At 41.4% G+C, this 23,517-nt stretch overlaps 1 protein-coding gene and 1 long non-coding RNA gene across 6 annotated transcripts in view; one reads left to right on the plus strand and one right to left on the minus strand.

The window, feature by feature from the left end:
• Positions 1–23,517, plus strand: part of YTHDF3 (YTH N6-methyladenosine RNA binding protein F3) — a 51,449-nt gene that overhangs the window by 8,784 nt on the left and 19,148 nt on the right. For 2 of the 4 annotated variants that reach the window (XM_056522035.1, XM_056522032.1), the window contains exons 2-4: positions 1,772–1,796; positions 14,449–14,534; positions 20,394–21,971. In XM_056522035.1, coding sequence (XP_056378010.1) covers positions 14,469–14,534; positions 20,394–21,971 — 1,644 coding nt within the window. In that variant the 5' untranslated portion in view covers positions 1,772–1,796; positions 14,449–14,468. Of the gene's footprint in view, positions 1–1,737; positions 1,797–14,448; positions 14,535–20,393; positions 21,972–23,517 lie in introns of all 4 variants that reach the window. The other 2 variants (XM_056522033.1, XM_056522034.1) reach the window with 2 other exon arrangements.
• On the minus strand, positions 1,637–20,862 carry LOC130274117 (uncharacterized). 2 transcript variants are annotated; one of them, XR_008844248.1, is made up of 4 exons: positions 20,728–20,861; positions 9,691–9,719; positions 3,216–3,490; positions 1,637–1,775 (listed from the first exon to the last, which is right to left on the minus strand). It is a non-coding gene; the product is annotated as an uncharacterized LOC130274117 (long non-coding RNA). The 2 variants fall into 2 exon arrangements; XR_008844247.1 differs by lacking the exon at positions 9,691–9,719 and having other exon boundaries at positions 20,728–20,862.

Consider the following 23,517-nt stretch of genomic DNA (forward strand, 5'->3'; position numbering starts at 1 on the left):
GGTTTAAAGTAAGGCCCCATTCACATCATGGTTTACTAGTTACATGTGACAATACCTTTTAGTTTGTATTACAAAATATATTGTGGTGGGCCCATTCAAATAGACTAAGTGTTGGAGGGGAGTACATTTATAACATAGTCGCGAATAGACTGTATTCTGTTAAAGCGAATGGGCTTGTCGTGGTATATGAAGTCAATGGGGTCTTGAATATAGTTATTAGGGCCCATGCACATTATTGAAATTCCGAGCGGAATCTATGGCAGTTAAATCCCACTGATCTCAATGGGATTCTGCTGCTCTGTACACCCTATGGAAGTTCCATAGCAGAACTTCTAACACGGATCCTGATTCTACCAAAAGAAAGAACATTCTTTCTGGGGAATTCTGCCCAGAAAAGCCAATTGTCAATAGGGCTTTGAATTGCAAAGGTTAATTTCTGCTGCAAATTCTACGCAATATGAACCCAGAATCTGAGCAGTGCCCATCCCCCGATGGAATTCAGTAAGGAGATCCCTGGCTGAATTTCTGTAGTGTGCAAGGGCCCTTCTTGTTAGTGTCATGTTATCTCTGCATCTCTATTCTCTCCTGTCGACCATTGTCTTATTACAAATTGATTTAGAAAATACACTGCTCAAGAAAATAAAAGGAACACTGAGATAACACATTCTAGATCTGAATGAACTCATCATATGAAATACTTTCATCTTTACATAGTTGAATGTGCTGACAACAAAATCACACAAAAATTATCAATGGAAATCAAATTTATCAACCCATGGAGGTCTGGATATGGAGTCACACTCAAAATCAAAGTGGAAAACCACCATTACTGATGCACCACCAAAGCAGTCATCCTGGAAGATGTTGAAGGCAACAGAATGTTCTCCACGGCGTCTCCAGACTTTGTCACATGTGCTCAGTGTGAATCTGCTTTCATCTGTGAAGAGCACAGGGTGCCAATGGCGATTTTGCCAATCTTGGTGTTCTCTGGCAAATGCCAAACATCCTGTACGGTGTTGGGCTGTAAGCCCAACCTCCACCTGTGGTCGTCGGGCCCTCATACCACCCTCATGGAGTTTGTTTCTGACTGTTTGAGTGGACACGTGCACATTTGTGACCTGCTGGAGGTCATTTTGCAGGGTTCTGGCAACACTCCTCCTTTCACAAAGGCAGAGGTAGCGGTCCTACTGCTAGGTTGTTGTCCTCCTATGGCCTCCTCCACATCTCCTGATGTACTGGCCTGTCTCCTGGTAGCGCCTCCATGCTCTGGACACTACGCTGATAGACACAGCAAACCTTCTTGCCACAGCTCACATTGATGTGCCATCCTGGATGAGCTGCACTACCTGAGCCACTTGTGTGGGTTGTAGACTCTGTCTCATTCTACCACTAGAGTGAAAGCACCATCAGTATTCAAGTGACCCAAACATCAGCCAGGAAGCATAGGAACTGAGAAGTGGTCTGTTGTCACCACCTGCTGAACCACTCCTTTATTGGGGGTGTGTCTTGCTAATTGCCTATAATTTCCACCTGTTGTCTGTTCCATTTGCACAACAGCATGTGAAATTGATTGTCAATCAGTGTTGCTTCCTGAGTGTACAGTGTGATTCCACAGAAGTGATTGATTGGAGTTACATTGTGTTGTTTAAGTGTTCCCTTTATTTTTTTGTGCAGTGTACTTTGTGTAGGCGTTTGCTGTTCTGACTTCTAAAGAATTTTCTGTGTATTTAATTCCAGTGACCTTTTTCTTTCTTTTTCCACGTTGTTGCAGAGACCTAAAGGACAGGGAAACAAAGGTAAGTGCTTTTATCGTAGAACATCCTGCTTTATTGCCTTTTATACCATAACTGTTAGCTTGTATGTTAATATTGCATTTCTTGTAGGTCAACACTCCTGATATGTCCCTCTTAGTAAATACCTGCAGTGCTCTGTGGTGTTATTCCTCCTGATAATGCATGACTACATTGTCAACTGGGTGTTACTTGTTAGGGGGTGTCCTTCCACTGTATGGCACTATCCAATCATAGCCAATAGAGGTAGACTGTATAGGGACATGCCCTCCAACTGGTAACACCCAGATGGCTATTTAGTCATATACAATTCTACTAATAGTAATAGAGAAAATGCACAACACAAGAAAATATATCCCAGGATTATTTTATGGGAAATGACATGTATGCACTAAAAGAGACAGATCAGGAGAGGTCACTTTGTAAGTCTCAATTGTAGATGGTGTATAACTTCATTTAGATTAGCAGTGACCAGAGAAGAGAAAAAAGAACATGTAGGAAATGTGGTTAGATATAGATAGATATATTAGTGTGTGTACACAAATTGGCTTAGAAAGATTACAAATTGTGCAATTATTCTTTTTCTTTATTTTTTTTTAAACTATATGGAAATTAAAAAATGAATAAAAAAAAAATACTTTCTCCTGTGGCCCAACAACTTTTTAATATCTGCCAAAAAGCGTGGAGCACCTAGACAATTAAATATGCACTAATTATTTTAACCGGTAGTTAAACCGGCTATTAAAAAAAAAAAACTTGTCACATCTTAGGATATGTTCACATATTGGTATGATGACAACTACTGTGTTATACCTGTGACATGTCCATTAATTTCAGTGGCTTGAATGTGATATACAGTGACTATGTTCAATCTTTTATGTAAGAAAAAAATAAATAATAATAAAAAAAAAAAAAAAAAATATATATATATATATATATATATATATATATATATTTATTTATATATATTTTATATTTTTTATTTTTATGAAGGACACCATAGTGCTGATGACCGCACTTTTGAGTCCTGTAGTAAAACTGTATGCACTCTGAAATCAACAGAATGTAGTCACTACTAGACCACGTTTTGTCTATGGAAATTAATGGGTCCGGTGGGGGGGTATGCTGTGGTAGGCTGGGTCCTCACTGCATTTTTGGTATATGTATATTTGTGTGTGTATGTGTTTTATACACTAAAAAAGGGGAAACAGTATTTATTTTTTATTTTTTCCCCCCCCATTGCTGTATATCGAGATACAATTTTTTATATTCTTTATATAAAAGGTAATGTTTATTATTATTATTATTATTATTATTATTTATTTTTTTGTCCTAACAAATAGTGTAGTTGTCTAATCTTTTTGTATGCAGCAAAATGAAATGTACTGTTAAGAAAACGGAAGCAAAAACGCAGTGTGTACCCACCTGTATGCCTTGACATACTCTATAGGTATAAACATAACCTTACTCCATGCTATCGCCACCCTACATTAGCCGGATATATGTCCTGTACGGTAGGATCAGATCACTGGTGGCTAGCCTTACACGTGCTTGGTGGTGTTACTACTGAGTAAGTCTTGTGTAGCATGGAAGTTGCCCGGTGAGTAATTCCTGGTTTGGGTTTTTCAGTTGGGTGTCTTTTCTTTGTAATGGTTTGCAGCAGAGACTTTGTTTTCTCAATTTCTTGTTGATTCATGTTCCTGAATGGTAAATAGGATTTACAAAAGGTTCAGTCTGAATGAAAGAAATGTAGGCGGTGTAGGTCAATATGAAATGGGGTTTTAGCCCAACTGCAAACAGATCATACAAGAGGGTAAAATAGACCGGAATGACTGAACACCTTTTATAGTAGTGTTTTCCAAGCAGTGTGCCTCCAGCTGTTGCAAAACTACAACTCCCAGCGTGCCCGGACAGCCTTTGGCTGTCCGGGCATGCTGGGAGTTGTAGTTTTGCAACAGCTGGAGGTACTCTGCTTGGAAAACACTGTGTTCTAGTGACAGGGATTAGAACATTTGAGCATTGTCCCTCCGATACAACCAATTTTCCTCTCTCCCCCAATGCAAGAGACTAAGGCTTTGTTCATACAGCGGCAATGTTCGAGCGATATTCCACCAGAAAATCCTGCTCGGAAAATTTACTGCACATTGGCCCTCATTTACTATTGCAAACCCGACAAGTTTTGTCGAGTTGTGCGCCAGATTCTGTCGCATTGCGCTAGAAATTCTGTCTGTGTCCGATTTTGCGCCAGAATTTGCTTTTTGAAAAAACCCAGACTAACTCTCCATTTTGTTGAGAAAACCCAAAAAAGTGCGTGAACGGCGGGAAAAGGGGGTGTGGTCTCCGAAAAGGGGCGTGTTCCCGAAATTTTCACAAAACAACATATTTACTAAGGTTTTCACATAAAATGTGGTGGGTTTGAGCTGAGGAGAACCCAACAGATCAGATTATGTGTAGAAAAAGCAAAATGTAGGGAAAGTGGAAAATGTAGGGAAACCTTATTAAATACAGTGGAAAATAAATTGTAGGAAATTAAAACCCACAAAGAAATCTACACAACACTCTTAGTAAATAAGGGCCGTTGTGTTGAATCGGGATTCCGCTGTCACGTTCGTACTGCGTTATTTCCGCTGTGGAAATTCCACATTCTAGATTCTGCTAAAATGTTGGGGGAGATTTTTCAAAACTTGTGTAGAGAGAGAGAGAGAGGTGCAGTTGCCCATAGCAACCAATCAGATTGCTTCTTAAATTTTTGACAGGCCTTTTAAAAAATGAAAGAAGCGATCTGGTTGCTATGGGCAACTCTGCAACTTTTTCCTCTGGACAGATTTTGATAAATCTCCCCCATAGACCCATTTTTTAATTTTGCGGAATCTCATTGAAGTCAATGGGACTCGCGTAATCCTGAAAACTGCAGAAAATCCTCAGCCAGCTTTGCAAAATCACAGAAATTCCGTTGTGTGAACATAGCCTAAACTAGAATGAAGGGGCCACAAGGTTTGCGATATCTTTCAATGTGTTTAACAGGTTTACAAATCCCATACAATGATAAAGGGCCCTGCAGTGATGGAAAGGATGTATGGGTTACTTGCCTTTAGAATCTTCCGGTATTATAACATTGGGGGAGATTTATCAAAACCTGTCAAGGGTAAAGTTGACAAGTTGCCCATAGCAACCAATCAGATGGCTTCTTTCATTTTTGAAAAGGCCTCTGAGTAATGAAAAAAGCGATCTGATTGGTTGCTATGGGCAACTCAGCAACTGGACAAGTTTTGATAAATCTCCAATGTTTTTATGCCATAAACAAAAGGTAAACTGTAAATCAAAAACATGAACCCCTGTACCCCAATATTTTGTAATGGTAGACATCTAGTACATAAGGATCAATGTCACCCAGCATTTCACACTCATTGGTGTGTTTGTGCAATATAGCAACATTTTGTTATAAAAAAAAAAAAGCAGTAAAGTGTCTTTGTAGCAAAAAGCCTTACCCAAGTCTGAGGGGCATGATATATCCTAAGGCTCGCACCACATTTTTGCAATACAGTTCCCGTATCAGGTTTTTGATTAAAAAGAAAAAACGGATTCCTCAAAAACCCGACTAAACTGTATGAAAACGTGTGTACAAATTTTAATCTGTATACGGTTTGAAAAATGTCCGGTTGCATCTGTTTTTTTTAAATGGGCACTGTCAGATACAAAAACTTTTGATATGTTGTTAAGCATGCAAAACCAATAGGTTTTGCAATTGCTATCATTAGAAAAGTTTCAGTATTTCATACTGAATAAGCCAGTCAAACAACTGCCCCCCTGCCTGCTTTGGACACATACTAGCCCTGCTGTGTCCATGCATCATCACCTATGTCATGGACACACTTCCTTGATTGACAGCTGTGATCGCAGGGCTCACAGCTAGAGGAAAAATCCTCCCACTGTCAGCTTGTGTCCCGCTACTGTCAGTGAGGACAAGCTGGGAGTTGTAGTTTTGCTAATGCTAGGGGAGATGTGAGCAGACGGCATATCGAGGGAGGGGGTGGAGACCTGCACAGTGAGGCCACGCCCCTCTGAGAGGAATTTAGACTAGTGAGCTAAATTAAGTGTAATAAAATAAAGGTAGACACATAAAAATTAGATGTGCATGGTCAGGATTAGGTACTGAGTGATATATTTAAAAAATATATATATTTTTGTTGGATCTGACAGGTACGCTTTAAGCAGTGTTTTATATTCGGTGATTATATTATACTATATTTTATAAACTTATACGTTTTTAACTTTTCATTCCATTATGAATAAAGTTTCACTTGTTTGTTTGAAATTCCAAGAAAAAAACGCAAAGTCAAAAACCGGGAGGAACCGTATGCACATACGGTTCCCATTGACTCCCATGTAAAAAAAAAATAAAAATAGTATACGTTTCAATGTGGTTTTTCACCCGGACCAAAAACCATGGTAGGGTACGGGAAAAAAACTGACAAACCATACAGGATGCAAAACGGACACAACCCGATGCATCATTTATCATACGGTTTTCAATGGAGAGTCAATGCATACGGTTCCGTACGTTTTTTAAATTGAAAACATATACGGGAACTGTATTGCAAAAAACGTGGTGTGAACCAAGCCTAAGATACAAGTACAAGATGTGCAGCATTTACATTACTACACGAGACTGAACTGACCACAAATCTCTGCTCTTCAGGTGCCACTAAACACTTGGGTCGGTTAGCACATTATCTGGAGATTAGACCTGACTGCTCATAGTCTTATTCCCTTAGAAGAAAAACCCTTAACAGGACTATCTGACCGCACACGTGTCCTCTTATTACTGCTAAAGGGGGTGGGGAGATACCAATGTGATCCAATGTTCATCTGACATCCACCTAAGAGTCAGGAAGGGTGCATAGTGGCTTAACAGCTTTTATCATGGAATCATTTTTTTTATTTTTTTTTTAAAGTGTCCTCTTTCACAAGTCAGACACCACATAGATCAGCTGATCATTATGTCATATTCCTGAGAAACCCGGCAACCTGTACTGCAGGAAAAATGTAGGTGCCGGCCATTCTGATCAGTGCACCAGAAATCTGTACCGGCTCACAGAATGGGATGCGGAGAAGGGGGACCCACTCTATGTCCATATGACAATATAGGACATGTGGAAAGGAGAGGACTATGTGAGGCAACCCATATAAACTATTGCTGCAGCTCAAAGCAATGGTGTATTACATGTATTATTGGCATTAAAAAGGGTTAACGGTTCTCCCAGGCTGCTGTAATTTAACCTCAAAGTTAAGATGTCTTATTAAAGGGGTATTCCAGGAAAAAAATTTTTTTTTTTTTTTTTTTTTTTTTTTCTTATATCAAATGGCTCCAGAAAGTTAAACAGATTTGTAAATTACTTCTATTAAAAAATCTTAATCCTTTCGGTACTTATGAGCGTCTGAAGTTTAGGTTGTTCTTTTCTGTATAAGTGCTCTCTGATGACACGTGTCTCGGGAACCGCCCAGTTTAGAAGAGGCTTGCTATGGGGATTTGCTTCTAAACTGGGCGGTTCCCGAGACACTTGTCATCAGAGAGCACTTAGATAGAAAAGAACAACCTTAACTTCAGAAGCTCATAAGTACTGAAAGGATTAAGATTTTTTAATAGAAGTAATTTACAAATCTGTTTAACTTTCTGGAGCCAGTTGATATATAAAAAAAAAAAAAAAAAAAAAAAATTTTTTTTACCTGGAATACCCCTTTAACGTGGTGTGCTTGTTTACTTTATGGCAGTGTTTCCCAACCAGGGTGCCTCCAGCCGTTGCAAAACTACAACTCCCAGTATGTTCTGACATAGGCATCGCAACAGCAAAAGACATGCTGCTAATGTCATCCATGCATGGGGATATAAAGGTTTCTATAGGCCAGTGTTTCTCGACCAGGGTGCCTCAAGCTGTTGCAAAACTGCAACTCCCAGCATGCCTGGACAGCCAACGGCTGTCCTGGCATGCTGGGAGTTGTAGTTTTGCAACAGCTGGAGGCACGCTGATCGGGAAACACTGACTTATGGGCTTGTGAGTACACAAGTGTGAGAATGCAGCACGTCTGTAAACCAGCCCTATGGAGGATGGTAATCCGACTGAAGGAAACAGATCGATTAGAAGGTTTCCGCTCTCTTGGGATTCCTTTGAGCTACTACGGAATTATGTCTGCATATACTTTATGTGGCTATTTGTCATAGACAAGCTGTGCAGTCATAAAAAATGGAGTATTGCACCCCCCTCTACTTATAACAAGATTCTGTTGTTACTGTTTGTTGTATGTAGGTTTTGCAGGTGTTGGCGCAGGAACAGGCACGAATAAATAGTTCCCTATGGGAAATGTTAGAATGGGGGAGGTTTAACCTACTGGTTCACAGGAATCCTGGAGGGTTGACCAGACGGTCAGTCCCCCCCCCCCCCCCCTTTAATTTTGCAGGCTTTTTAGAGAAATGTAACAGTGATGAGTAGTTTCCATCAGCATTCGACCCCATTTTTCATTTGCACTATTTCTAATACTGCATGGTTAACAATAAAATGACTCCAATTTTTATAAGGCTGGGTTCACATCACGTTTTCTCCCATACGGGAGCGCATACGGCAGGGGGGAGCTAAAACCTCGCGCTCCCGTATGTCCTTCATTTCAATGAGCCGGCCGGAGTGAAACATTCGGTCCGGTCGGCTCATTTTTGCGCTGTATGCGCTTTTTCCCCGGACCCAAAACTGTGGTCAACCACGGTTTTAGGACCGGTTGTAAAAGCGCATACAACGCAAAAATGAGCAGACCGGACCAAACGTTTCACTCCGGCCGGCTCATTGAAATGAATGACATATGGGAGCGTGAGGTTTTAGCTCCCCCCTGCCGTATGCGCTCCTGTATGGGAGAAAACGCAGTGTGAACCCAGCCTAATATGTCACAACTGATTGATAGTGTGAAGGTGAAGTCCACACACAGCGGGATTTGTCGTCGTCCCCCATGTTAAATGCAGCTTCTGCTGTGGATTTATCATGTGTTCACCTATACTGCATTAAAATTGGTGAAAATTCACAACAGAAATTGATGTTCTGGTCAAATTACATTAATTTAAACCAGTGTTTTCCAAACAGGTTGCTTCTGCCTGTTGCGTACAGCATGCTGGGGGTTGTAGTTTGCAACAGCTGTAGAAACACTGGGGGGAAAAAAAACTGCAGTGCGTATGTTTGCAGAAAAGAGTGGTCCTAAATTCCTTCTCAATGTTGCACAAGTCTTATTTGCAGTTACAGGTGTATCTACAGGTTATCAACTTAAAAGGGGTACTCTGCCCCTAAACAACCTATTCCCTATCCAAAGGATAGGGGGATAAATTGTCTGATCGGGGGGGGTCCAGCTGCTGGGACTGCCCACAATCTCCTGGGACAGAACAGATGAGATTTGGTTTTCTCCTAATAAAGTATCACTAGGTGTAGGCTGACCACTCAGAGCAACCTAAAGCATTAGTGTCTTTTAAAAAAAAATAAAACTTCTGGCGTGTCTTCCTGTTTTATCAACATTTTAGATCACACTAGGTCTAAGTTCTGAGACCTGCTATGATCTCAAGGTATAAGCCAGTGAAGTGTGCAGCAGCATGCACATCAATCTCCAGCTGTCAGTCAAGTCCAAATCTTTCACTCAATTAGTCTATGGAGTTAGAGTTGGACCGGGCGGCTGAATGTGGTGTAGAGTGCTACTCATACCAATTGTCATGTCTGAATGACATGTCAAATGTTTTTTTTCAAATGACACTAAAACTTTTAACTATCTGTAAGATTGGGCAGAAATCTGTGTGTTGACCCAGGTTTAGGTAACAATTGGACCATGTTCCGCTTATCTATGTTCAAATCCAGGTCAGTATAAGTTTACTTACTTTGTCTTGCAGCTTTACTTGTTAAATCACTGTAGAAAAGTAGAATATTCAAAAAAAATAAATAAAAATTAACTAAATAACAAATCCTCCACGTGCAGCCACTTTACCAGCTACTGCAAGCTTAACCTGTTCAGGACCCATGACGTATGCATACGTCTTCACACCCTGGGTCTTAAGGACCCATGACGTATGCATACGTCATGGCGTTTTCCAGTTTCTGCCGCTCGCCGGGCAGAGATCGGAACTGGATGCCTGCTGAAATCCTTCAGCAGGCATCCAGGGCAAACGCCGAGGGGGGCCATGTAGGCCCCCCATGTCGGCGATCGCCGCAAATCGCAAGGGAAATCGCCCTTGCGATCTGCGGCGATACCGGGCTGATCGGGTCTCTGGGACCCGACCGCCCGGTAATTTCGCATGATCCCGGCTGTCACAGACAGCCAGTACCATGCTGGAGTATAGAAGCGAGGTGGCAAGCCGGCCACCTCCTCCGATCCCCTGCGATCTGTCGGTTAGTTAACCGACCAATCGCAGGAGGGGGGGCGGTTACTTCCTCCCGTCCTGTCCGGCCCCTGAAAGTCCGGAGAGGACGGGAGGAAGACCGGAGGACGCGGCGGGGGACGGGGGAGTGCTGGGGACCGGCCCCGGTACTTACCTCGTCCCTGAAGACCCGGATCCAGACGATAAAGACGGCGGCGGCGGCGACAGGTGAGTGGATCTTCAGCCGCGGTCGGGCCCTTTACAGCAATGCACGTCGCCGTAAAGCGACATGCATTGCTGTAATAGGACCCTGTAAACTACAACTCCCAGCATGCCCAGACAGCCCTTGGCGTCTGGGCATGCTGGGAGTTGCAGTTTTGCAACATCTGGAGGTCCACAGTTTGGAGACCACTGTGCCCTTCCAGATGTTGCAAAACTACACATCCTCAGCATGCCCTTACTGTCCAGGCATGCTGGGAGTTGTAGTTCTGTAACATCTGGCCCTTCAGATGTTGCAGAACTACAACTCCCAGCATGCCTGGACAGTTTTGGCATACTGGGAGTTGTAGTTTTGCAACATCTGGAAGGGCACAGATTGGGAACCACTGTATTAGTGGTCTGCAAACTGTAGTCCTCCAGATGTTGCAAAACTACAACTCCAAGCATGCTGGGAGTTGTAGTTCGGCAACATCTGGCTCTAAAGATGTTGCCGAACTTCTACTCCCAGCATGCCTGAGAATGTTTGGGAGTTGTGGTTTTGCAACAGCTGGAGGCACACTGGTTGGGAAACATTGTTTCCTAACTCAGTGTTTCCCAACCCGTGTGCCTCCAGCTGTTGCAAAACCACAACTCCCAAACATTCTCAGGCATGCTGGGAGTTGTAGTTTTGCAACAGCTGGAGGTCCCCCCCTGTGAATGTACAGGATACACTCACATGGGCAGGGGGCTTACAGTGAGTATCGGGCTGCAAGTTTGCGATGCAGCAAATTTTGCGCGGCAGCTCAAACTCGCTGTAATCCCCCCGCCCGTGTGACTGTACCCTAAAAACACTACACTACACTAACACAAAATAAAATAAAAAGTAAAAAACACTACATATACACATACCCCTACACAGCCCCCCTCCCTCCCCAATAAAAATGAAAAACGTCTGGTACGCCACTCTTTCCAAAATGGAGCCTCCAGCTGTTGCAAAACAACAACTCCCAGTATTGCCAGACAGCCGTTGACTGTCCAAGCATGCTGGGAGTTTTACAACAGCTGGAGGCACCCTGTTTGGGAATCACTGGCGTAGAATACCCCTATGTCCACCCCTATGCAAATCCCTAATTCAGACCTCAAATGCACATGGCGCTCTCACTTTGGAGCCCTGTCGTATTTCAAGACAACAGTTTAGGGCCACATATGGGGTATCGCCGTACTCGGGAGAAATTGCCTTACAAATCTTGGGGGTCTTTTTCTCCTTTCACCCCTTATGAAAAGGTGAAGTTGGGGTCTACAACAGCATGTTAGTGTAAAAAAAATAAACTTTTTACACTGACATGCTGGTGTTGCCCTATACTTTTCATTTTGACAAGAGGTAAAGGGGAAAAAAGCCCCACAAAATTTGTAACACAATTTCTCCCGACTACGGAGATACCCCATATGTGGGCGCAAAGTGCTCTGGGGGCGCACAACAAGGCCCAGAAGGGAGAGTGCACCATGTACATTTGAGGTGATTTGCACAGGGGTGGCTGATTGTTACAGCGGTTTTGACAAACGCAAAAAAAACAAAACCCCACATGTGACCCCATTTCGGAAACTAGACCCCTCACGGAATGTAATGAGGGGTGCAGTGAGAATTTACCCCCCACAGGTGTCTGACGGATCTTTGGAAGAGTGGGCTGTGCAAATTAAAAATGTTGTACAGCCCACTGTTCCAAAGATTTGACAGACACCAGTGGGGGGTAAATGCTCATTTTATGCCTTGTTACGTTCCTCAAGGGGTCTAGTTTCCAAAATGGTATGCCATGTGGGGGTTATTTTGCTGTCCTGGCACCATAGGGGCTTCCTAAATGCGACATGCCCCCCGAGCAAAATTTGCTCTCAAAAAGCCAAATATGACTCCTTCTCTTCTGAGCATTGTAGTTCGCCCATAGTGCACTTCAGGTCAACTTATGGGGTACCTCCATACTCAGAAGAGATGTGGTTACAAATTTTGGGGGGTATTTTCTGCTATTAACCCTTGTAAAAATGTGAAATTTGGGGGGAAACACACATTTTAGTGATTTTTTTTATTTTATTTTTACGTATGCAAAAGTCGTGAAACCCCTGTGGGGTATTAAGGCTCACTTTATTTCTTGTTACGTTCCACAAGGGGTCTAGTTTCCAAAATGGTATGCCATGTGTTTTTTTTTGCTGTCCTGGCACCATAGGGGCTTCCTAAATGCGACATGCCCCCGAGCAAAATTTGCTCTCAAAAAGCCAAATATGACTCCTTCTCTTCTGAGCATTGTAGTTCACTCATAGTACACCTCAGGTCAACTTATGGGATACCTCCATACTCAGAAGAGATGGGGTTACAATGTTTGGGGGGTATTTTCTGCTATTAACCCTTGCAAAAATGTGAAATTTGGGGGGAAACACACATTTTAGTGAAATTTTATTTTTATTTTTTTACATATGCAAAAGTCGTGAAACCCCTGTGGGGTATTATGGCTCACTTTATTCCTTGTTACGTACCTCAAGGGGTCTAGTTTCCAAAATGGTATGGCATGTGGGGGATTTTTGCTGTTCTGGCACCATAGGGGCTTCCTAAATGCAACATGCCTCCCAAAAACCATTTCAAAAAAACGTACTCTCCAAAATCCCCTTGTCGCTCCTTCGCTTCTGAGCCCTCTACTGCGCCCGCCGAACACTTTACATAGACATATGAGGTATGTGCTTACTCGAGAGAAATTGGGCTACAAATATAAGTATACATTTTCTCCTTTTTCCCCTTGTAAAAATTCAAAAATTGGGTCTACAAGAACATGCGAGTGTAAAAAATGGAGATTGTGAATTTTCTCCTTCACTTTGCTGTTATTCCTGTGAAACACCTAAAGGGTTAAAACGCGGACTGAATGTCATTTTGAATACTCTGGGGGGTGCAGTTTTTATAATGGGGTCATTTGTGGGGTATTTCTAATATGAAGACCCTTCAAATCCACTTCAAACCTGAACTGGTCCATGAAAAATTGTGAGTTTGGAAATTTTGTGAAAAATTGGAAAATTGCTGCTGAACTTTGAAGCCTTCTGGTGTCTTCCAAAAGTAAAAACACGTCAATTTTATGATGCAAACATAAAGTAGACATATTGTATATGTGAATAAAAAAAAAAAATTATTTGGAATATCCATTTTCCTTACAAGCAGAGAGCTTCAAAGTTAAAAAAATGCAAAATTTTCAAATTTTTCATAAAATGTTGGGATTTTTCACCAAGAAAGGATGCAAGTTACCACAAAGTTTTACCACTATGTTAAAGTAGAATATGTCACGAAAAAACAATCTCGGAATCAGAATGATAACTAAAAGCATTCCAGAGTTATTAATGTTTAAAGTGACAGTGGTCAGAATTGCAAAAAATGGCCGGGTCCTGAGGTGTAAAATGGCTGGGTCCTTAAGGGGTTAAAGCTAGTTGGTTCACAAAGTCCCTGCCGAATGTCCTTGTCCTATATAGGAAGCTGAATGTCTAGTTTGTGCTGTGATGCTGTTTGGCTCATTGATAGGTGTTTTAAAATAGTTGGATACATATCAACAAACTTAAAGGGGTATTCCAGGCAAAAACTTATTTTTTTTATATATCAACTGGCTCCGGAAAGGTAAACAGATTTGTAAATTACTTCTATTAAAAAATCTTAATCCTTCCAATAGTTATTAGCTTCTGAAGTTTTCAGTCTAACTGCTCAATGATGATGTCACGTCCCGGGAGCTGTGCATGATGGGAAAATATCCCCATAGGAACTGCACAGCTCCCGGGACGTGAGTCATCAGAGAGCAGTTAGACAGAAAACAGCAACTTAACTTCAGAAGCTAATAACTATTGGAAGAATTAAGATTTTTTTTAATAGAAGTAATTTACAAATCGGTTTAACTTTCCGGAGCCAGTTGATATATAAAAAAAAAGTTTTTGCCTGGAATACCCCTTTAACTTCTTTGCCAAAGGCATTTACTTGTAGGGTATATGTTTTGCCTGTACTTTATATTATAGTTGTGTATAGACAATACTGTTATGTTGTAAGCTAACAACAGTTTTTCTGTTCAGTTGCAGTACAGAACGGTTCAATGCATCAGAAAGATGCAGTAAACGATGATGACTTTGAGCCATATCTAACCAGCCAGACGAATCAGGTGGGTTAAGGTTCCGATCTTGGTTGACAGTGATATGCTAGTAAACTTGAGAAAAAAATGAATGTCTGAATAATAAAATACAGATTAATACATCTGATCCAAATTGTCTTAATTGGGGGAGTGGAGGTTGACTGACTGTTTTTCATACACTTTTCTTTACACCTTTGTTGTCATGTTAGAAAACTGCTATATTAACAAAAAAAAGCGTAACCCCTCAAGGACGCAGGGTTTTTCCATTTTTGCACTTTAGTTTTTTCCTCATCACCTTCTAAAAATCATAACTTTCAATTTTGCTCCTACAGACTCACATGAAGGCTTATTTTTTTTGTGCCACCAATTGTACTTTGTAATGACATCAATCATTTCACCACAAAATTTACAGCGAACCCAGAAAAAAAGTATTTGTGGGGCAAAATTTGAGAAAACACCATTTTGTAACTTTTGGGAGATTCCAATTCTACACAATCACTTTTTGGTAAAAATGACACCATATATTTATTCTGTAGATCCATACGTTTACAATGATACCCAATTTATTTAGATTTTTCTTTATTTTACTACTTTAAAAAAATTATAACTACATGCACCAAAAATTGTATGTTTTAAAATGGTCATTGTCTGATCCCTATAACTTTTTTTTTTTTTTTTTTTTTTTAATAGTTCGGACGTTTACACGCGCGGCGATACCACATATGTTTTTTTTAATTTTTGTTTAGATTGGAAAAGGGGGTGATTCAAACTATTATTTAGAAAGGGGTTAAATCAAATGTAATCCTTTTTTTATTTATTTCTTTTTTTACACTTTTTACCCCCCATAGGGGACTATTACTTGCAATACTTTGATTGCATACACTGAACAATGGTATAGCATATCATAGCATTGATCAGTGTAATCTACACTTGAATGCTCGAGCCTGGATCTCAGGCTTATAGCAATCAAATGCCGATCGGACAGCGTGGAGCATGGTTAGGCACCTTCCTCTGTCCTATCGGCTGTTCGGGACGCCGCGATTTCACCTCAGCGGTCCCGGACAGCTCCGCTGAGCTTAACCGGCAGTGATTTTTCACGGATTTGACACCGCAATCAACTTTGATCCGAAGATACGGGAGCCGGCCGCGGACGTAAATCTACGTCCGGGGTCTTTAAGGGGTTAAATGGGGTACCAAAATTGCACCAAATGACACAAAGTGGTGACATAGTGTCCTAAAGGACATCTCCAGAACGTGGCCCTGAATCTTCCTGTTGCTTGGAGCATGCAGTCGACATGTCCTTCATGCACTGTCAATGGGAGAGGCTACAATTAGATACATATTTTATTTTAAATGCTGAAAATACCTCCTTAAGCTGTCCAGATGCCAACAATAATAAATCTGCCCTGGTCTGAACTACTGTCTCCACACTCCATAAACATGTATGCGCCATATGGCATGTTTGTTTTAATGTTAATGGGGTTTCTTGTTTCTTTTATATTGATTGCATGTCCCAGAAACCCCCCCTTCCCCCTGCCAATTGACTTATTGAAGGGTCTGTAGATGTCAGCTCCCGTTAAAGTGTACAACCACTACTAAATGTATGGAGCTGTGCCTAGTAGAAAATGAAGCTGTGACCCCCCCCCCCCCCCTTTAGTCAGGAGTCAGACAGGCCATCAATATAAAACACTTGATATGGAAAAAAAAAACTTTTCCCAGCGCTGGTCTATTCAATAGTAAAAGCTAGGACATCCAGTGGTTAGTCCTAAAAGTGGATTTATTGGCACTAAAACGCGTTTCTGGTCTAAACCGGACACTTCGTCAAGCAGGCAGCCCTATATGAAAGATGAATATAAAGCACACATGACTCATGCATGCTCCCATTTAGGGATGTCCCGATACTGGTATCGGTATCTGGGCCGATACTAGCCATTTGCATGGTATCGGGGACTCTTTTAATGTCCCCGATACTATTTCATTATTTTTTTTTCCCTTCAGTTTCCTTTAGAAAACTGCTCCTATAAAAGTGGCCACTAGAGGTCCTCATAAAATGTCCCACACCTGTTACTATGGTCCTTCCGACATTAGCGACATCAGTTAGTCGGTCAGAATACAGGAAGTGAGAGGGGGAGCGGGGGCTGTGTGTGCTCCCTGTGTGAAGATCTCAAAAAACACAGCGCAGAGGCAGTGTGTGAGTTGCTGTGATTGGCTGAGGAGGCCACACCCCCTCACATCTCCCCAGCAGCATCGAGTGAGAGAAGAATGATTCAGTGCACAGCTCCGTCCATAGCATAAAGGAGCACAAGTGTGACAGCATGTTCAGCCTTACACCGCATCATGTACCGCGGTAGTAAGGGGATGGGGAGAGGGTTTGTTACAGTGTGCCAGCCCAGTAGTAAGGAGATGGCAATGGGAGGGGATTTGTTACAATGTGCACCTCAGTAGTAAAAAGATGTCATGAGGAGGAGGTTTGTTAAAGTGTCTCATCCCAGTAGTAAGGAGATGGCATGAGGAAGGTGGTGTTATTGTGTTATCAGTGTGTGATCCCAGTAGTAATGAGATTACATGGGGAGGTGGTTTGTTACAGTGTGCCACCCCAGTATTAAGGAGATTACTTGAGGACGACAGCTCAGTGACACACAGTGAGGGAGGAAGTTTAGTCATGTGCAGTGAGGGCAAGAGAGGAACACGCCCCCTGCCTGAGAGAAGATGGAAATTCAGTGTGATCTGATATAAGCTGATTTTAAAAGAAATACAGCAGCTAGGAACATAAGTTATATGTATATGATCAGGATGAAGTACAGAGTAACATAACTTTTTTTTTTTTCCTGTGATATGATGGGTACGCTTTAAGGACGTAGATTCATTTTTTCCACCTCACCTTCTAAAAATCATATCGCTTTTAATTTTCAACCTACAGACCTATATGAGGGCTTGTTTTTTGTGCCACCAATTGTACTCTAATGACGACAATCATTTCACCACAAAATCTTTGGCGAAACAAAAAAGAAAATGTGGGGGCAAAATTTGAAAAAAAAAACACCACCATTTTGTAATTCTTGGGGTCTTCTGATACCACGCAGTGCACATTTCGGTAAAAATGACAATTTATATTTATTCTGTAGTTACAGACAATTAAAAAAAAAACAAATGAATATAGGTTTTATTTTCTGTTAAACAATTATGACTTTTTATCGGCAAATTGATATGTTTAAAATTATCTTCTGATCCCTAGAACTTTTATTTTTCTGCATACGGGGCTTTATGAGGGCAAACTTTTTGCAACATGGTCTGTAGTTTTTATTGGAACAATTTTTTGTTTTGATGGGACTTTTGATTTCTTTTTATACATTTCTTAAGGTATTCAAAGTGATCATAAATACGCAATTCTGGATATTAACACTTTTTTTTTTTTTTTTGTCCCCATAGGGACTATTAAATTCAATCATTAGATTGCATACACAGGTCAATGCTATGCCATAGCATAGCATTGATCAGTGTTATCGGTACTCCATTGCTCCAGCCTGCTGCGGCCGACTGGAGCCTTGGAGAATCGATCAGATGGCGAGGAAGCAAGTCGTTAAGGGGCTTAAAAGTGGATGTAGATGGTGATGGATGATTGGATTATAGCGTGCTAGGTCCTTTTGACCCCTAATCGCTAGTTTAGGGGGTGGGTGGTTTGTGAATCCTGTACTTTTTAAGCAGTTTTTAAGGTATAATTAATATAATCACTAATTTGTTTTTATATATTTATTTTTTGAACAGTTGTTTCCGAATAGTGAAATCTCGTCATGTCTTATAAGAGGGCAATGTACTAATAAAACAGGCTGCACCTTCTTGCCAGCTAAAAAAAACTAAAAAGTGTGTCAAGTTACTGACAAACAAGGAGTTCACTCACTGTTTACTTGTGTGAAAAACCATTGAACGTTCTGTTGACTTCTGAAATGTGATAAATAGTTAATGACTGAGCTGAAAGGAACCATCTGGTGGAAGAGTGGCCTACACGGAATCACTCTATTATACATCAGTGGGTGCACATGGTGTTTTACTCTCTGAAAGGAGAGGGTTATATTACACCTGTTTAATATATATATCTCTATACATACAGTATATATAATTTATATTCTTTCATATAGTTTATGCATTAAAGCTTAAAGAAGTGTAAGAAGCACATTGGCTAAAGTATATGGCAAGTGCAAACTTCTAGTTGTGTTTTCTAGTGTGTCCCCAGCTGTTGCAAAACTACAAATCCCAGCATGCCGGACAGGGTACTTTTAGTGTCACACAAATTGAACTTGATTTGTTATCTTTCCATACTTGCAATTCTTTCCTGACCCTTAAATGGGCACTGTCAGATACAAAAACCTTTGATATGTTGTAAAGCATGCAAAACCAAAAGGTTTTGCAATTGCTTTCATTAGAAAGCCAGTCAAGCAACTTGCACAGTTTTGTGTAAGGGCGCATTCACACCATGATTTGGGCATACAGCAGCCAGATCCACCAGGAAAATGTGAAAACTGGCTGCGTATCGCCGCCAAATACCATTCATTTCAATGAGCTAGATGGAGTCAGCTAGTGACTCCACCCGGCTCATTTTTGGACTATCAGCGTTTGTTGACGGACTGGAACCGCAGCAGACCATGATTTTCAATCTGGCAACAAAAAACACTACTACTGTCCAAAAATGAGCCAACCGGAGTTACTAGCTGACTCCCTCTGGATTATTGAAATGAATGGGATGCGGCACGGGTACAGCGGTTATTCAACAGCAGACGGTTTTTAAATTCGCCCACCAGATCCGGCTGCCTTTTGCCCATATTGTGGTGTGAATGCACCCTAAAACAAAACAGTGGCACAGACACGTCTATGTGGCACAGACACGTCTATGTCTAAAAAGATGTCTGATTTTTTTTCTTTTCTTGGGGCTGATAACAGCCAATCAAAATTTCTAAAACCAGTAATAAGCTTTCTTCTATGGATGGGAAGGCCTCCAAAAAAAAAAAATTGGGACTTTTTTTTCTTCTTTTTTCCACTATTTGGGAAGCCAGGAAAATGTAAAAATCGGCTGCTGCCTGTTCCCTGCCTGTTCCCATGATGCAACCTATTCATTTCAATCATTCAATTAGCCGGACGGAGTGAGCTAGCAACTCCAGCCGGCCCATTTTTGGACTGTATCAGTGGAAAAAAAATTGAAACATTGGGATTTTGTTTATAACACAATATTTAAACTATATAACATTTGGACCTTAATGAAGGATACCTGAGAATCTTTGAGTTCTTGAATATCTCTCATTAACACTTTTACATACATTGCATTTAATGTTCCCAGTGTAATAAGATTTTTAATTTTAAAACTCCACTCTGCATTTTAATATTTAAACTTTTTTTTTCTGGGGGAAATTTTATTTTTATTTTTCCCATAGCTTCAAAATTTCTATTTTGACATGTCTACTTCTGCCAAAGAGGTGGTATTGCAAACTAATGCAAAATGTATGTTGGGTCGCTGACTATCGCTTAAAGGTGCTTAGGAGTAGGACAGGAAAGAGGCTGGCATCATTGCATGTGGCACAGCTGACCCTGGGTTCCCTGCATATCTGCCTGTGATAGTGTCCATAAATGAACAGTGACCTCACACCAGCTTCCCAAGGTACCTGTTTAATGCCACCATTATGGAATACAATAATGTATTTTGTCAGCAGCCCCAAGAAAGATGGCCATTGGTAGCAGTTACCTTTGTCATGTGTTACCCAGTATGAAAACGGCTAAAAACAGTATTAGATAAAAAAAATTATTTTTATGCAATATGCAGCCTTTAATGTAGAAAATGTAGAAAATTGTCAGGTTTTTAGCATGTCTGCCAATCTTAACCCTATTTGTTTTTTATTACAGAGTAATAGCTATCCACCAATGTCAGACCCTTACATGCCTAGTTATTATGCTCCATCCATTGGATTTCCTTACTCCCTTGGTGAAGCAGCATGGTCAACCGCAGGAGACCCACCGATGCCGTACTTGTATGGACAGATGAGCAATGGGGAACACCACTACATACCAGATGGAGTGTTTAGTCAGCCTGGAGCTTTGGGGAACACTCCTCCTTTCCTTAGCCAGCATGGGTTTAATTTTTTTCCTGGGAATGCAGACTTCTCCACATGGGGGACAAGTGGATCTCAGGGACAATCAACTCAAAGTTCTGCATATAGCAGCAGCTACGGATACCCACCTAGTTCCCTCGGTAGAGCCATTGCTGACGGACAAGCTGGTTTTGGCAGTGATACTTTAAGCAAAGTGCCAGGGATAAACAGCATTGAGCAAGGAATGACAGGACTTAAAATCGGTGGGGACATGACTGCTGCAGTAACAAAAACTGTTGGTTCAGCCTTGACTAGTGTAGGAATGACTAGTATAGCGGCAAATAGTGTGCCTCCAGTTAGCAGTTCAGCCCCCAAACCAACCTCTTGGGCTGCCATTGCTCGAAAGCCAGCAAAACCTCAGCCTAAACTTAAACCTAAGGGCAATATGGGTATTGGTAGCACTGCAGTTCCTCCACCGCCTATAAAACACAACATCAATATTGGAACTTGGGACGACAAGGGGGCTGTGGTAAAGACCCCTCTTGCTCAGCCAATTCTGCCTCCTCAGCCTGTAATACAGCAGCCTCAGCCATTAACTCAACCTCTACCCATGGTGCAAAACCAACTGCCTCAACAGCAGCTTCAGCAACAGCCACAACAGCAACAAGGACCTCAGCAGCAGGCCCCCCCACACCAGGTGCAGCAGCAGCTCCAGAACCGCTGGGTGGCACCTAGGAACAGGGGAGTAGGCTTCAATCAGAACAATGTGACTGGCAATGAGAACTTTAGCTTAGGTGTTGTGCCTGTTAGCTCCTCCCCTGGTGTTGAGGTTCACCCTGTACTGGAGAAATTGAAGGCCATAAACAACTATAATCCCAAAGACTTTGATTGGAGTCTGAAAAATGGGCGTGTGTTCATAATCAAAAGCTACTCAGAGGACGATATCCACCGCTCTATCAAGTACTCGATCTGGTGCAGTACTGAACATGGCAATAAGCGTTTGGATGCTGCTTACCGATCCTTGAATGGTAAAGGCCCACTTTATTTACTCTTCAGCGTAAACGGGAGTGGACATTTTTGTGGAGTTGCGGAGATGAAGTCTGTTGTAGACTATAATGCCTATGCTGGAGTCTGGTCACAAGACAAGTGGAAGGGAAAGTTCGAGGTCAAATGGGTCTTTGTCAAGGACGTTCCTAACAACCAACTGCGACACATTCGTTTGGAAAACAACGATAATAAGCCTGTTACCAACTCAAGGGACACTCAAGAGGTACCCCTAGAAAAAGCCAAGCAAGTCCTTAAAATAATTGCGACTTTCAAGCATACAACCTCTATCTTTGATGACTTTGCACATTACGAGAAGCGTCAAGAAGAGGAGGAAGCCATGCGTAGGGTAAGTTGACTTGCATCAATTTCATTTGTTTTTTTTTGTGTTTTCGTATTCTTTTCTGCATCTGTTTTACAATACATTTCTGAGGCGCACACGAGTGTGTTGAATCAGTTTTTAACCCCTTGACAACCATTCTTTTTTTTTTTTTTTTTTTTTTATGACAAGACTTCGGTAATTAGCCAGAAGTAGGGGGTCTGCTGAACAGTAGCAGGGACTTCAAACGCGGGGTGGTGCGGGGGGCGGGGCATTATCGGCAAGGTAATTACCGATAATGCCCAAAATCGGGATTATCGGCCGATAATATCGGCCATACCGATAATCGGTCGATCCCTACTTCCAAAGTGCTTTGGTTGCCCGGAAAGGATGTATACATAATTAAGAGAACTCTGACTGCTTGGGCCCGTTCTCACTACTGAAATTCTGCATGGTTTCCAAGAGGAAAATCAGGGCAAATCCCACTTGTGGCAGCCTCCCAATGCTCTCAATGGGATTCCGCTGCAAAGTTCACACTGCAGAATTTCCAGGTTGGCATTCAGTCGCTGAATTCCACTGAATGAATGTGTTCATTCTTTCAGTGGAATTCCACGACTGAATCTGATTTGTTCAATTGGACTTTCTTTCCTGACTCTTTCTATGGTTAAATAAGCACTGATTCCGTGATGTGCAGATTCCTTGGGCTTGCAAGCGGAGTTCTTCTTGAAGTAACTCATAGGGGAAATTCATTAGTGTGAACAGCTCATATCATCAGTTTTTCTGGCAACCGTAGCACTTTGAAAGGAACTAATCTGGCCAGACTATACTAATCGATGGCTAATTTGGTTTAAACTGAGGTTATCGAAGTCCCCCTCTTTTGCAAAACTTGCATGCTGCATAAACATTGTTAAAGTGCAAGGAGGGACCAAAAACATGAAAACTAATTGTCCAGGTTTAGAGCCCAGGACAATTTGTTTTGCATGATCCTTAAGCGGTTTTCATACTATATATCTTTCTCAAATCACCAAACTTGAACCTCACCATTTTCTATCAGAGGGGACCAGAATGGAGGGAGGAGGGGGGGGTCTATGTGTATGTATGGTATGTATGTAAAAAAAAAGACATATATATAATATTTATATTATACAGTCATGGCTGTTAATGTTGGCACCGCTGAAATTTTTCAAGAAAATGAAGTATTTCTCACAGAAAAGGATTGCAGTAACACATGTTTTGCTATACACATGTTTATTCCCTTTTATTATATTTTATATCCCCTTGTATTGGAACTAAACCAAAAAAGGAGGGGAAAAAAAGCAAATTGGGCATAATGTCACGCCAGCCTCCAAAAATGGGCTGGACAAAATTATCACCCTTAACTTAATGACTGAAATCAGTGGCTTCCTATAACCATCAATAAGCTTCTTACACCTCTCAGCCGGAATGTTGGACCACTCTTCCTTTGCAAACTGCTCCAGGTCTCTTATTGCAAGGGCAACTTTTCCCAACAATAATTTTAAGATCTTTCCACATGTGTTCTATGGAATTTAGATCTGGACTCATTGCTGGCCACTTT

This window comes from Hyla sarda, chromosome 5 (genome assembly GCF_029499605.1).
Source record: "Hyla sarda isolate aHylSar1 chromosome 5, aHylSar1.hap1, whole genome shotgun sequence".
NCBI lineage: Eukaryota > Metazoa > Chordata > Amphibia > Anura > Hylidae > Hyla > Hyla sarda.